The following is a 15,624-nucleotide window of genomic DNA, read 5'->3' as shown; positions in this document are numbered from 1 at the left end:
TCATGTCAGAGTTCAAGCTAACAGCAAAACACATTATTGTTTAATAAGAATCAAGCTGCTATAAAGAATATCGTTTGCTCCGTATATTTCTCCATCATATACCAGGAAACCATCTGGCTAGTGGACCGAACAAGAGGCCATGTGATTGGATGCTGTGAAAAGAATGGGGGTTGGCTGGGTCATTGTCTTTGGAGGAAAGGTCAGAGGTCGTGGCCCTTTGACAACACATGTCAAGGCCTGGCTCAAACACTTTGCATCTTCTGAATGAGAAAGTCTGCAGCGTCCTCCCTGCAATCTGCCCTCATCTGCACATTAGGGAAACGGCGAAATGACCAAATGCTGGATTTGATGCAAAACAGATCTCCTGATATGGCCTTTGTTTTTGTGAGCTGGCTGCAGCGTTTCTCCATTCACAGCTATAATTCCAAATTACATTCCAGAAACTCTGGAACAATAATCCTTTAAGCAGCGAAGACACAGACAGCGCTGTATCTGCACGAATCCCCTCGTACAGTACATGGGGAGGCAGTCTAGACAGATGATATAAGCAGACAAGGTAACCTGTCTCTTATTAATAAAACACCCTGACATCAGAGAGAGGCTGTGGCAGACCGATAACATTGTGTCTTTATTTCATGGGTAAGCCGAGCCAAACGCAGCCTGTGAGCCCCGGTCTGGCCTTTCAGCAGCTTGGCCTGTCAGGCTGATGTATGGGAGAGTGCTGGTGTGCAGCTCCCCGAGGACCGGGCCTGTCTGCTAACTGGAACACAACTGACAGTGAACCACAGCAAATATGCACTGCCCCCTCCACCAGGCTGCCTCCGTGATGCTCAGACCCTGTGAGCAGTTCATCACACACACGCTGAAAGACTGTCAGCGCGGGACTCAACATTTTGAGGAAATATAGAACTCGCAGGTGATACATCAAGACCTGCTGACTGCTGTTAGGAAGATATCAACCACAGGTGCAAGACTTTTTTCTTTTTTTTGTTTAAATGCAGACACTTGTCAGGTGTCAGCAGCATCCAGTTAATGGAAAAACATGAAATAACAAGAAGTGAATTCCAGGAAACAAAAAACCTTTTCTGACACTGTTTTCTGCATTTTGAAATGGAGTAATGAGCATTTCCTGGCTTCTCCTCAGAGCCACGGTGATGCATTCAGAGATGTCCACTCATTATCAGAGTCCCACATGACAGCTGCTCTGTGACGAAGAAACAGCCACCTCGTCCCCCTGGCCCTGAGCATCACTGACCCACGCAAGGAGCTGCAACCCCCCCTCTATCTCTCCCTCACACACATTTCCATATTCCAAACCTCATTAAACCCTTACACCCTTTCCCCACAACATGCTACCGGTTCCCCTGCCCCTCTCTGCACCCTCACGCTCATAAAATATATCATTGAGAGCTCATTCATCATAATGCAGATGCCCTTGGGTCACTCTGAGGGGGTGGGGTGAAGTGGGGGGGAGCTTTCCGTGATGGGATGGATGCTCAGGGGCACAAGCTGATGGCTTCAGTTCACCTCTTTTAGACATATGAGGTGAGTGATGTGTCTCATGGTGCACATGCAGACCAGACAAGCACAGGGAGATGGGACTGGGAACACAATCAATCAATCAAATACAAAAGGAGACAGTGGCAGGCCTAAGTCAAAATGAAAGTTTCTCAATACATGTGATGGTGAGCTGTTGAAATATCCACGGATGCTAATAAATAGACTTTAATATGAACGTTCCTCAAAAGCAGAATCAATTCTAAGTGTGACTTACTCTGCAGGATTTACTGGGCAGTTTCCCCGTCAGATCGTATTTTCCTTTTAACTCTTTTAGCAGCTGCTCCAGGTGACTTTTCTCCTTGTCGGCGTAGTCCGGGTCTAAGAGCACATAAGCCCGCCAGTTGGCGGAGTCGAAGCCCCAGTGGACAGTCCGGTTCTCTAGTCTCTTGTGACTGTGGACCACAAACTTGTGAGGCGGGTACATGAGTCTGCAGTCCATGCACTGGATGCAAGCGGCAGCCGGACCGGTGTACAGTTCCGGGACAAACAGGCCTTTACACCGGCCGAAACATTCGTGATAGACTTTGAAGCTTTTCTCGGTTCTCTCCAACTCCATGGAGCCCAACTCCTTGTTGCAGTGAGGAGGGTACGTGCCGCCGTAGATGAGTGCGTTGCAGAGGCGCTCAGCATCAGTCTGAGTGATCAGCCCGCAGGACGGTGCCGAGAAGGGCAGGATACCCACCACTTTGAGGATCTCCAGCTGGTCCGCCGTGCACCTGGAGCAGTAGATGTGCAGGTCGTCGCACACCGAGTTGATCTGCTGGAGGGAGAAATCTCTCAGGACGCTGTTGAGGATCTGCGGCAGGCACAGTCGTTTCTCTCCGCCGACCACGAAGCAGGAGATGGGCTCTCGCTCCAGCACCGTCTCGCACCTCTCCGTGGAGCGGTCGGACGGAATGAAAAGTGGGCCAGACATCACCGGAGGTGTCTGAGCCGGCAGGGAGAGCATCATCTCTGCGGATTTCCCATCTTTACAGAAGAGCGAGTCCTGGTGCCACCGAGCGGAGAACGCCGCCGGTCCGCCGAGAGAGCGACTTGAACTCAGATGGAACTGCTTCAGAGTTTGCTGGAGTCCGGGATGGGGCTGGAAGCTCGTGCCCTCCATGTTTTCGTCGGTTGGAAACGGGAGTTGAGACCTAAAAATGAAAGCAGACTCTGACTTTTCGGAGCGGGCGTCCTCAGCATCCGGCAACAAGCTCCATAACGAGCATTTCCATGTCAGCAGAGAAGCTTCCCAGCGCGTCCATTCAGAAAAACGAAAGCCGCTGAAATCATAGGGCAGTTCCTGTAAACGACGCAAATAAAGTCGTCAACTCGGAGACTCAAAACTTGTATTATCCAGCGTACAATCACCGGGTACAATGTTTCAGCGCTCCTGCGGTTTTACGCACTCCTAATGTGCGCCCGAAATAAGCCTCGTCTGCTCAGTCTGGCGTACTCTCAGTCTGTCTCCCCACTCACTCAGTGTGTGAGTCTCTCCCTCTCTCTGCCTCTCTGTTTGTTTGTGTCTGGTTCAGTCATTGAATCCCAGCCAGGAATGTGACTGACTCCCCGGGCTGGCTCTTCCCTCAGCCAGCTGTTCCTCCCCCTGCTACATGGCAGCTGCACATAAAAAAAAAAAAAGAAAAGAAAAGAAAAAAAAAAGCTTTCTAAACCGAGGCGAGGGTGGAGCTCTGGAAAACGAAGTTCATACCGAAAATATAAACACTAAGTCGCCACTTAAGATGTACGCGCGTCGCAAATCTGCGCTTCTGTAATTCATTTGCAGAAACTGGTGAGGACACGAGACGGAAGATCTATTTCCTACAGGATGTTAGTTTGAAACTGCAGAAACAGGCAAAATGAACACTCGGTGGGACATTTTGACTGTACACTGCCATAGTGTAGATAAGTTTGAGTATTTTCAATTTTCCACTTGAAGACTACATTGTCTGATGCTTTATGGCACAATATACAGAACACACGCTCTATGAAACACAAGAAGGATCTCAAGTTTTGACTAATAGGCACACATAATGCCCATTTTCCTGAACTGAGTACGGTTCTCTGAGTAGATTATTTAGCAGAAAGTATTCTCCGGTTTTGGGAGTATTTAATTTATGGAGATTTTGCGTTCGCTTTTTTCAACACTTTTTATTTTTAGTGTTATAATATTTCATTGACGCAATGTAGACAATGACAGACAAAGAGAATCACAAACATTTACGTCTTAACTGATTTTTATGGTTTGTCTTTTCCATAAACTACTTGATAAATTGTTTTCAAATACTGCTGGTGAAGTATCTTCACAGCTGCTGGGGATTCGTGTTACTCCGCTTCAGTATCTATTTCTGCCATCACTCACTTTATATTTCCGGTTCTCAACATTAAAGACACGTAAAGCCTGAAATCGTGGAGTCCCAAGTTCAATTTAATATTACCGTTTTCATATCCGCTCGAGCTTCTACTTTATATGGTGGAAGGAGACGTTGCGGATTTATTCGAAAGTTTTGGCTCTTGCATGTTCGCCCTTACAAAATATAAAATGTGGCTACTTTGCCACTTGGGAGTTCTTGCAAGAGGGCCCTCAGTGGAGAGCTGAAATGCATTAAAAAAAAGCCACTCAATCTGCCTCACCCACTCACATATTATTTCACTCACACAGTAACACAACACACCGTTGCTTATATTGTTCAGAGATAACTTGTGACGCAATTCCTATGGGAATAATGGGTGCTATTTGATTAGGCAATGTAAGCGTTTGAACCACTAGAGGGCGCTAAATGCAAACCAAAGAATCTTAAGCGCAATGAAGTCTGATGCATTTGTGGAGTACAGAGAAACAAAGGTAAAGCAAAACCTTCAAGTTAGATTTTATTAACCAAAAGTTATTTTCCAAAATAAATACAACTCTATCCAAACTAAAAGCATGCAAATTTAGAAACAAACAAAAAAGAAAATCAACTGAAAATAGAAAATAATTCTGCTGCATTAACGAGGTATCAACAAGGCTTTTCCTCTCGTCCTGCCACTTCCTCTATGAAGTAGATCCATTTGTTTTGAGGGATTTCAACATTGACATAACATCATAGACAAATTCAACTACTGTTCACTGACATTTTGTAACAAAAATATCATTTCTTAAACAGATCTTAAATTAGCGAAAACATTTATTCACCACCGCTTTACAAATATAACATATTTAAAAACACATTTAAACATCTCGACATTCATAAAAGGTCCATGAAGGAATGTACTATATATTCAGATAATAATAATAATAATAATATCACAACACCAGGATGTCCAACATTTAACTCGTGGTTGTAAAAGACTCTTCTCTTGACATCTGTGTCAATTCGATTTGGGCTTTTTTCTTCTAGATAAAGAGTTTAAAAACAACACACAAACAAACAAATCATTAATTGAGAGCTAATAAGTGTTGAATCTTAGGCCTCATTGTTTTCTCGTCAGTTACAAATGATGAAAATCTGCCCATCTGACAACGTGACTTAAAAGTATCGCAGATAATCAACTTCCTCTTTCTCCTTTTACTGCTCAAGAGTTGGTTTAAGACAACACCAACAACAGAAAATCCTGGTAAAGAGACACAATCTGGAAATTATAATAGGCTATTACATAAAACAAAAAAAAAAAAAACTCAAATCCTGTCCTATTTTTGGGCAAACTTTACAGCACAATCGCTTTAAGACAAAAACTTCACCTGTTAAAGCCGATCATTTTCACGCAGATCTTAAAATGCATTTTCACAGAAAGAGCACGCCACTCACAAGCTTCAGGAATAAAGACCAAGAGATCCACACCAGTGTCCTCGTGTCAGGGCTGTGTCTGTGCAGCCTCCGCCCTGCCACCAAATCTATCACTCAAAAAAAGGTTTTTAAAATTGGATTTTCGTAAATATTTGGCCTTTTAGAGACTTTCATTCGTTTTCAATCAACGCAAAAAATGAGATATTAGCTTACTGTAATTCAGGCATTTTATTGTCATACTGTGGAGGCGGAGTGATGGGTTCAATGGTCACAGGGTTCTGTGTCGGCGTGCGGATCTGGAGGCGGAAGTCTTTCAGGTGTAGTTTGTCCGACTTTATTCTTCTCACCCGAAGGGGCCGCAGTAAACGGCTGGCCCGGCTGCTGCTACGAGCGGGTAAGCTGGGGTTTGATGCGAGGGCAGCATGCTCAGCCTGCGGCTCAGCCCCAGGTTGAACAGGTGCCGCTGCAGGATTATTCAGAGGGGTGCCCTCGGTTGAGTTGTTACTGGGCTCTGTTCCCTCATTCTCCACGGCAGCTATGATGTCCTCGTAGGACGGCAGCTGTGAGGTGCTCTGGCGAAGGTTGCTCTGGCGGACGGGGTATTCGCCACTGCCAACAACTTCCTCGTAGCTCGGCACGTTGTACGCAGCCGGGTCTGCAGATCTTTGAAAGGAACACAAGAGATGGCCCTCAGTGAGAAAGCACAATCACATCTCCAGCAGCCATAATTTCAGCATTCACGTGTCATGTTGTGTCCTCTTAGTCAACGCAAGTCTAAAATATGCGCTAATCAGCTCAGTTTAAGTCAACAACTCTTCTGAAATCTGAATTTTACCCACTAAGTAATCCTCTGTGTCTCTGCTAACTTGTTGCAACGTATGACTGAGTAATATTTAAGTCAAGCACGTTCAAATGTTGATGGCCACAGAACTAAAAGAACCAGGTGGAAGGTCAGGTTCCACTTAGTTAAAATGTTTAACTCGAAACAAACAACTGAAAACAGAGAAAAAGCAGAGAAATGAGATGAACAACAATTTCAAATCTAAATACAGCACGAGACAGATGTCTGACAGAGCTCCTTAATGCCCCTGAGTGAACTCAGTGAGACTTCAACAAAATGCAGATGAAGAGATGGGTGCTGCTGTCCAAAGGTTTTGGATTAGTTTCTAAGTACAGTTACACTTTCGAAATCGAGTGCTGACATGATGTAAGGCAGATAAATTGTTACAGGGTTTGATGTTTATCTAAAAAAAAATGCAGAAACCTACAGAGATTAGGTAGGCCAAGCCACCAGGAAGCTCATGTGATCCAAGGTCAGTTTCAGACATGCACTGCTTTCCATTAAGCCGGCGGAAACTGAAAGTATCAGTGTTACACACAACTCTGGTGCCTTTCTGTAACATTCTAAGACGCACGACTGGCTCAGACCTTATAACATACCAAGAAAAAGTGCAAACGGTTGAAGTCACCATTTCATTCGGCTTCGGATTAGCTGCTCAGAGGAATATGTCAAAACTGTGCAAATGAATAAATAACAGAGCTGTTTAAACATTCCTCCCTGATGCTTTCTAACTATGATAATTAGCTGCAGCAATCAGCATGATTTCATATACACAGCTGAGTCGAGCTATGGTTACAGGTCGACTGGGTCATTTAACTGGGCCGCTGTCCTTGTCCCAGTATGCAAGCATGGGAGCAGAAAAGTCATTACTGAAGTACGTCCGATGCCAGAACACAGGACTGTGTGAGAATGTCTGATCATTCAGCAGCTTCTAACTGTCATCTGTGGGAGGCAAATGAATGAAGGAAGGAAAACTGTTCAAGCTGTAGCTGATCCTTCTATTTCCCGTCTGATCCCATTTAAATATATTTAACCGTCACCATTCACCACCTTCTTTAAAAAAATAATTCCAACTTGGCATTTTGATATGAACTCTCACGGTCTGGAAAACTGTGACTCTTTAAATGACTGTTCTATTGCATGTGCACAGCGACTCTTTCTGTGGCATGACTGAATGGACTGTGGGGGATCATTAACGGAAAAGTGACCAATGTGTGAAAGACTGCCATTGCTGCCATTAACAGACTGATGAAACCATTAATATAACGTATCACGTGTGAAAAGGAAAGGAAGATTACAACAGTGCTGAATAATTAGAATCTAAACGTATTTTTTTAATGATTTTCATTTAGTCTTCTGCTTGATAAAGCGAACAACTGTACAGTAAGCCTTTCCCTCAGAGTTGGTGTAAACAGAGAAGCCTGATCTGCATCCACTTCAGGTCACACAGGTAATGTGAGCCCTCTCCACTACACGAGCATAATGTGTCGCTAAATGCTAACACAGCTTGTGCTTTGTTCCCAGTGGTCAACGTGAGAAGCTGGTCGAGACCTGCAAGTCAAAAGGTTTGGTTTCAAATGCTTGTAAAATACGAAAGCATGACGGTTTAAACCTGTCCTTTGTAGACTGTCGGTTCACTGTATCATCATATCACTGTGGAAACATTCAGCCATGGTGCTGACTGCCTGTTTCGCTCATGATACGTCTTGTAGCAAATAAAAAGGACCACACGGACATGTTAGCAAGATGATAAACTTCATTTCCACAAGGGTTAGGGTTAGTGAAACTTTGTGGTTAAACAATTAAACTGTTAAATATTAACAGAATAAAGGAAGTGGAGGTCTCTGCGGTTTTGTGACTACAAACAGTCCCTTTAAAATTAGATCTGATCACAGTTTTTTTGGGGAAAAAAAAACAAAAACTATAGCCACTTTGATTTTTCTTTTTTGTTGCTCATGAAGCCTCTCAAAAACAATTCAGGAACTTAGTTTGTTGAGTTTATTCCTTCACCAAAGGTGACAGTTTTGGCAGATCAAGGCTATGGCTAAAATGACCTGAATGGCTAAAATGACCCGAATGGCTAAAATGACCTGAATGGCTAAAATGACTGACCAGTGAAGTGGCTGAGGATGACCAAAAGAACCAATTAATGTTTGGTACAGATCAGGATAAGTTATCTTAAAAATGGTGACACAGGGCTCTGGTCTTAGTTGAGGATATATTCTTTAAGAGTATCTGATAAGTATTTAAAGGGGAACTGATGATGCCTTATTTAGAGGCATCATAGTCCCTGCCCTGTTCACTCCATTATATGGATATACGCCGATCGCGAGTTAACTAAATAGCTCCCAAAGGACGCCGACTTTCGCCAAACTGTTCTCGGTGAATAGATAAACGTATTTCATGCCAGGAATAAGGTCTAGGTTTAAAAATACCGGAGTTCCCCTTTAATGTGTAAAGGCCAACGACCAGCAGGGCTACATGACTGCTTAGGACAGCTTTCAAATTAACTATCAAAACAGTTTCAAATATGCAGAACTGGAAGTCATCACTCACGACTGTTCCTCTCCTGCCACATGGTCCATGAAACCTGTTGTCGCTGGCTGGTTACTTCTGCTCTGAGCTCTCCTCTTGTTTCTCACACCGAGGCAAATGGACAGGAGCAACATGACTATCCCAACTCCGACCAGCACCAATGCCACCGACGAGGACTTTGTGCGTTCGTCATCGTCATCATCACCATTCTCTGGGATGAAGGTGGAGTTTCCTGAGCCCTCTCCATCCATGGGTATCACAGTCCACACTATCATGACAATGCCCAGGGCGATGAGCCCCACACCCAGGGCACACAGGGCATAGTGGGCCCCCGAGCCACTCGTCTGCGAGTTGGAGGCCCTGTTGGGGCGGTTGCCGCTGCATATACTTCGACTGGAACACATACCTGCAGGACAAGCTGTGGGGAAAAACAAGGCTTTAAATGGGACAAGTCAGATCCAGCTGTACGAAAGCATTAAGGTTACAGTATAAGAATGTGTCTCTAAACGCGTCTGCAGTGTTGTCAGCTTCTGCTACTCAGCCACGGTGGCAACTACATTACCGTAACAAATGGCTGACGGCTCAATGTCGCAGCCACGACTCAGCGAAATAGATCTGCCCGTGTCTGTGATTACGGGAAGTTGTTTTAGTAACAGGAAAGGTGTTCCACATTTTTGAGGAGTGAGTGAGCAGGGAAACCAAGTTGCAGGTGGGAGAAAACCGGTATAAGAGAAAAGGTTCTGTGGTTCGCGCCACACATGTCCAAACATGACAAACATGAGCCGGAGAGACAGCAACACGGAGGAGGGACACACAAAGAATGAAGTGACACACTCGTCTTCTAAAACATGATGATAGCTTCTCTTTTCTTATTGAGCATTCATTTGTGTACATACAGAGAAGATTAAAAAAAAAAAAAGACTCAGATTGGAAATTAGCACCAGAATCCCTGCCAGATAGAGTGCAGCTAAATACACAATAAACCTCAATACAGTTTGTGACTTTACTTCATCAAGTGATTGATGGATAAAAAGTAGGAAAAAAACCCCAGATCAATGGGGTTGTTGCACTGTCAACAACTCATAACTTCACACTGTAATCAAAAGGTTTATTTTCTCTAATAATGTAATGGTACAATTATACCACAAACTGTGATATTAGGCCTAATTTAAAGAATATCAGTTTTCAAAACTCACATGATTTCACTGTTCTTACTGATGTCTGATGGTGCCCTTATTTGATCTTCAGATTTAAACTCTCACCGCTTTGAAATGACTTCCATTTACCTCACAATCACCTCAAAACCTGTTTTTCACCAGGTCCACAATCACAAAAAACAGATAAAATCGTTTTTTGTATTTGAAATTTAAATTTATTTCAACTTGAACCTTACCTGTAACATCTCTGTGTTTCATCACAGGCTTCACTATTTGTGTTGGTCTTTGTTACGTTTAGTCTATTATTGTTATTTCATGTTATACGGTCATTCTTAACGTTTCTTCTTCTTGTCTCCTCTATTATATGTATTTTATATTTTTTTATTATTATGGATTTACAGACGATCACAGAAGTAGGCTACATCATTGATATTTCTTAATCACTTTAACATATTTCCTATCCTGTATTTGCTTTGATTAACTATATATTTTTTTATTTATTCAAAGACAAACTGTAGCCGACTTACTACCCAGGACCAAGAGTAGGAGATTATGTTCCCCCAGTAAGCAAGCAGGGTGGTGTACAACAGTGAGATCCAGTTCATCGTGTTGAACATCAAACTGAAACAGATTTTAAATGTCATTTTATGCCCGATTGTAATAAATCAGGAGAGTAAAACCCTAATAATTTCACAGCAATGACTTCAGAGGTATTGCCCTGCCTTGACATAAATTATTTCAGTAATGCAAACTAACGAAAAGCACTTGATACACTGTAGGGATGATCCTGTAAAGATTTTACGCCGTGTGAACAATTTACAATCATCATGCAAGAGAACACTCTGATATTTGAGTCATTTGCAAGCCCATTTTCCAGCCTCCAACTACACAAGTGTGACGAAGTAGATTCTGATGAAATTTTGCCAAAAAGAGGGAGAGGTTTAGTGACGGAGAAAAGCCGAAACCTTTAAAAACTTTTTTTTAAGACAAAAGCAACACTACAGAAATGACTACAGAGATCTGAGCAACAGATAGTCGAACAGATAAAGTGCACAGAGAAGAAAAGGCACAAATTAACCTGCAGAGTCCAAAAAAACCCAAAGTGTCTCATCCTCAGAGACGTGGCCAGAGTAAAGAAGGAGAAAACTACAAGTGCTTTAATCAAACAATTACAAGTTGAAGCATCAAAAACTAGGCCAAAGAAAGCTGCTTTAATGGAGAGATTAAGTAAAAGTTAGCCTTAATGGATCACTAATGGTCACAGGGTACAACTTCAGGTCTGGCACCGGTAAGCTGAAGAAGGGGCTCGAAAAGGATGAGCGGGTTTGGACCTTTTCGGGTTGAAGAAGGAATGGAAATCTACTTCCAAAGCTGCGGCCAATACATTTTCAGATACTATTTCTGAAGCATTCAAAAAGTTAAATAAAAATATCCTGATCTTTATGCAGGACCATGTCGCATCACAGGCATCCAAGTCCACAGGTTGGCTGAAACACATTAACCCAACTCTGTTAGTTTAAGATTTACTGTGAGGGAAGCCCACACGTGTCTCTCAGAAGCATTTGAGAAGCTGTGGTTGCTTCTGTCATATTCGATCACGATCAGACCAATAAACTGACAAACTCCAGGGATACAAGGCTCATGGCATTTGCTGAAAAGAAGGGGGCGCTGTACTGGTCTGGTTGGCATTTGTGTGCACAACTACTTATTCCACTGAAAAAGAGAAAACTCGCGTTTCTTGTGCTAAACATCTGCATTTAAGGCGAGACATGATTTTGGATTGATTGAGAGCATTGTATTTTTCTGCAGTTTTAATGTTATGCCGACATAAAGTAACTAAAGTAACAGATAGTGTTTTAGATCTGGCACAAGAAGAGTTGAGTCAGAGTCGTTTATAAGACTGAAGGCCTCTGGTTATTGAATACAGAATACTGTTGGCTTTATGAGTGGGGGTTTATCCCCCCTGTATTCTTGTTTGGTAATGATTAAATCTCTCATTCTGGGTGTCTTTTCTGAGTCACACGAGCTGCAATATAGATTCAAACACATGGTCAAACACATGGTCTGATTCCTGTCTGGCTGGGAGACAAATTAATACCTCACAGCAGCCCAAACTGAGAGGACACAAATGGGCTTTACTTCCCTTCTTCAGCGTTTATACGTCAACCTCGAGTTGTGTGCTGCGGGCCTGTAAGCGTGCATGGGCGTGTCCTGCTCAGTTTCTGTACGTTTCTGGTGTTAAAAAGCTGCCCATCTTGAATTCAGTCTCAATTAATTCGTTTGTCTTACGAGTAGCACTGATAGTTCAAGCGATTAAACGTTAAAGATAAGAGAAAAGTGGCCAGAAATATTGCGATTGACTCCGTCCCGCTGCAGCAAGTGCTTCCATTTTTTTTTGTATGGAAGGAAGGCACCTCAGAGGGAGGGTAGCTGTCATTAAATGTTTCAACTTATCCGGCCACAGCTCGGATTGAGCACTTCATTACCGCGCGGGCAGTTCAAGCTCATCTACATAAACAGTCCTGCAACTAACTTTGGCCTCAATAGTGTTCTTGATGATCTGAAAAGAGGCCTTACCTTTTCACCGCTCACTGCCCAAGGACTTCCCTCTTCATCGGTGAGTTACCTGAATCACGCAGGTGTTTTCAGGAAGATCTGCGTGGGAAAAGAGGAAGCGCGCGCGCACACACAGACGCAACAACTCGTGTCCCCCCCCTTCCCTTTATTTTTTTTCGTTGGTTTTCTTTCTAAATCGGACTTATTCCCACAGTGTCCCCCTGCAGACAAATAGTAGTTGACAGGAACTTTGAACAGATTCCAGCCGAAGCGAAACCTGCCGTGTCCCGGTTGTAAAGCGTGACCTCTTTTCCTCTCGGTCCTAGCGCTGCTCAGGTAAACTTCCTCTGGGGACAGATTGGTGGGACAAGGACACGCCCACAAGCAAATTTACCGAAACACAAAACAATAAACTGCTCAAAACAGCGAGATTAACCCTGTTGTCGTCACAATTTAATTCAAACTTAATCCCAATACATTAGGAAATAATGTAATGAGTATTAGGGATGCGTTTAAAGGACCAGTGTGTGGGATGTATTGACATCTAAATGCAAGTCTGTGTTGGAATTAGACTCCACTTTGGTATATTGTCACTTTGTAGTGAGTCGGCCATTTAGTATTTCTGTCCTAAATGTCACATGAAACCTTTTATTTGCTGTTATAGTATTCCTGACATGATGCACTGACAATATGGTGCTGTACTGGCTTTAATAGGCATTTGCAATGTGGCCTAAGATAGTGCAGACCTCAGTCCTCAGCTTGCTTCACTTTGAGGCAGTTGGCCTCGTGAGTAGACGCTTCTACAACGAAATGAACGACTAAACTTTTGCTTATTTAATCACAACCATCCTCTAGAATCAGTTTATAAAAATGATTTGTGACAAGCGGAAGCAATGTAGTTACTTCATTGTGATTAATGTTTGCCCCATGAAGCCTTAATTAAATTTTTGTTCCAAATCTTGTAAGACAGGCTCTGCACTGCGCTTCCATTTATCACAATAGCCTATAGTTCATTGGATTGAATTCAAGGGATTATACATCTCAATGCCAATGTGATATACATCACAAATATCAAAACAAACATTTGTTTTTGAAATATAACTTTACAAACATCATAAATCTAAATCTAATTGTACATTTATTAAGAATCCAAATAGCAGGTAAAAGTAAATAACTCTGTACATATCTATATTACAGATAAACATACAGATGTTCGTCGGAACAGTAAACATGTTGGGGTTAAGTTGTAATGCAACCTGCTTTTTACATTTTTGCATAAAAGCAAGAGAATGGGTCCACCATGGCTTTGAAAATAAATTGTTGTTATGTTTTGACATGTTTCATTGCAGTTTTTGTGGGTATTATTAATTATTATCAGTCTAGTGTAGATTATCATAAAGTGATTCCTGCAGCAACTGCAGGTGTTGGGGACAAAGCAATAAAAAAAAAACTGCAAGGGTGTATACATTTGTATCATAAAGTTTTATGTCCTTGTTGTGTAGAGACGTTAACGACACCTTCTGAACCAAAACCAGCAAACTTGTGCCGTATATCATTTCAGATTCAGTGTGTGCATACCATGCTGGCATTGTTAACTGTGAGTGAGTCCTCTTTATTGTGAACTAAAAGTAAATAACAAGACAATTGTACCGGACAGTTTGAACACAGTCCTACACTATGACTGCTGAAAAACATTAGAGCTAGTGTTTGGTTTGTCCATTCTGGGCCACCATAGTAACACCCTTCGGTTCTGACCCTGAGGTATAAGAACACAAAACACTTATTTTCACATATTACACCACATTTCTACCAGGACGCCCTGCTAAATTCTACTCAGTCAATTGTTTAAATGTTTATTTCTATCATTAAGGAGCCTTGTAATTGCTTTCTCAAGTCATGTTTGAACTGTTTCAGCCATTTAATTTCTATAAAACACTGAAAATTCCAAGAGAACATCTTCAAATAGTTTTAAACACACAGATTACTACTTTCACATTAATACCCACCGATCATTTGTTCATTAGTATAGGTTTGCTGATTGATTGATTATATAAAATAACTGATAAATAGACTAATTTAAATCCAAAGTGATGTAGAGAAGAAGAAGTTAGTTGCTGTGAATTGCTGTAGTCGTCACACCGCAGCTCACATTCTGTGTGCTAACTGTTTAGCTCCACTCCGGTGCAGATTTCAGTCATATCATATGATCCTCATTTAAATCCCAGTTTCAGGAATTAAATCCTAACATACTTAAAAGGATTAAGGTGCATATTTCGATGGCAAACTTCAGCAGTTGATGAGGACATTGTGAACACCTGACAGACAAATATTGCAGACAAATGTTCTCACAGAGTTTTCAAAATGAAAGCTTTAAAGAGATGGCTTAACAGGTTTGAAACACTGCCGTCATTTAGATTTTATCTGATACTTGGATCAGTGGAAATGTGCATATTTGCAGGCTATTGTAATTTCAAACTTGCAGAGGATACATCCTTCTCTTAACAGTGTTGATGCAAAAATCCCATCCTAACCATCCCTACCATACAAGAACAGTCCTTTGCCCTCACCTCTTACTTCACAGCTGAACCCAGTATCCTTACATACTAAGCAACTACAGAGGCCAGCTGGGTCTATCTTAGAAGATAACTCCCACCCACTATATGGTGATTTTCAGCCTCCCCCATCAGGCCGCAGGTATAGAATGCCTGTTTGCAAAACAAAGAGCTATAGAGGCAGCTTTTTTCCTTCAGCCATCGAAACCTTAAATAGTAATTAGGCTATGTTGGACTACACACTAACTTACTGACTGTAGAGCCTTCTTAATCTATTTATTTATTTATTGTGATCTGATTTTGTATCTGCCATGATGGCTTTTATTCTGTATTGTATCTTCTGTCTTTTAATACTGGTACCTTTTTGTATACTTTTCATCCATGTTTCCATGTCTGGAGCACTGTTGTCACTGTTATGTTCACTGTCTCTGTTGTTGTCCTAAATGTTGTCTCTGTGTGTGTAAGCAGCCAACTCTTTTAACTGCAACCAAATCTACCTTCAGGTATGAATAAAGTTATCTAACTTAACATTACTTGATATGTATGAACATCTACTCAGTCACACAGAATAATGTATAGATAGTGGCAATTCTCCTGTCCTTTGCTCTTCGTCTTCTTTGTCTGGTAATTTTAATGGAGGGAGATTGGAGAGGCCTCACTCACGAGCAGACGCA

The 15,624-nt window shown here is 42.2% G+C and overlaps 2 protein-coding genes across 4 annotated transcripts in view; both read right to left on the bottom strand.

Annotated features, from left to right (window-relative positions):
• Positions 1 to 3,151, bottom strand: part of skib (v-ski avian sarcoma viral oncogene homolog b) — a 33,011-nt gene extending 29,860 nt beyond the window's left edge. For both annotated transcript variants that reach the window (XM_072381954.1, XM_072381955.1), the window contains exon 1: positions 1,775 to 3,151. In XM_072381954.1, the coding sequence (XP_072238055.1) occupies positions 1,775 to 2,665 (891 nt within the window). In that variant the 5' untranslated portion in view covers positions 2,666 to 3,151. The remainder of the gene's footprint in view (positions 1 to 1,774) is intronic.
• Positions 3,152 to 4,517: 1,366 nt separating this feature from the next.
• On the bottom strand, positions 4,518 to 12,756 carry tmem51b (transmembrane protein 51b). Of its 2 annotated transcripts, none has more exons than XM_072381953.1 (3): positions 12,680 to 12,756; positions 8,707 to 9,103; positions 4,518 to 5,972 (listed from the first exon to the last, which is right to left on the bottom strand). In XM_072381953.1, exons 2-3 carry the CDS (start codon positions 9,087 to 9,089, stop codon positions 5,519 to 5,521), a joined length of 837 nt encoding a protein of 278 aa, XP_072238054.1. In that variant the 5' UTR covers positions 9,090 to 9,103; positions 12,680 to 12,756; the 3' UTR covers positions 4,518 to 5,518. The 2 variants fall into 2 exon arrangements, with proteins under 2 accessions (XP_072238054.1, XP_072238053.1); XM_072381952.1 differs by lacking the exon at positions 12,680 to 12,756 and adding an exon at positions 12,420 to 12,562.
• Positions 12,757 to 15,624: the final 2,868 nt, after the last annotated feature.

This window comes from Leuresthes tenuis, unplaced genomic scaffold (genome assembly GCF_036924035.1).
Source record: "Leuresthes tenuis unplaced genomic scaffold, fLeuTen1.0.hap1 SCAF_3, whole genome shotgun sequence".
NCBI lineage: Eukaryota > Metazoa > Chordata > Actinopteri > Atheriniformes > Atherinopsidae > Leuresthes > Leuresthes tenuis.
Note: the sequence above shows the minus strand (reverse complement) of the source record. Positions and strands in the feature narration are given on the sequence as shown.

Bases quoted from the DNA above. Each gene is read 5' to 3' on its own strand.
- tmem51b (XM_072381953.1), bottom strand. From the start codon at position 9,089: ATGTGTTCCAGTCGAAGTATATGCAGCGGCAACCGCCCCAACAGGGCC. The intron at 5,973-8,706 runs GTGAGTGATGAC...TTCCTTTCAAAG, and splicing joins GTGGCAGGAGAGGAACAGTC to ATCTGCAGACCCGGCTGCGT.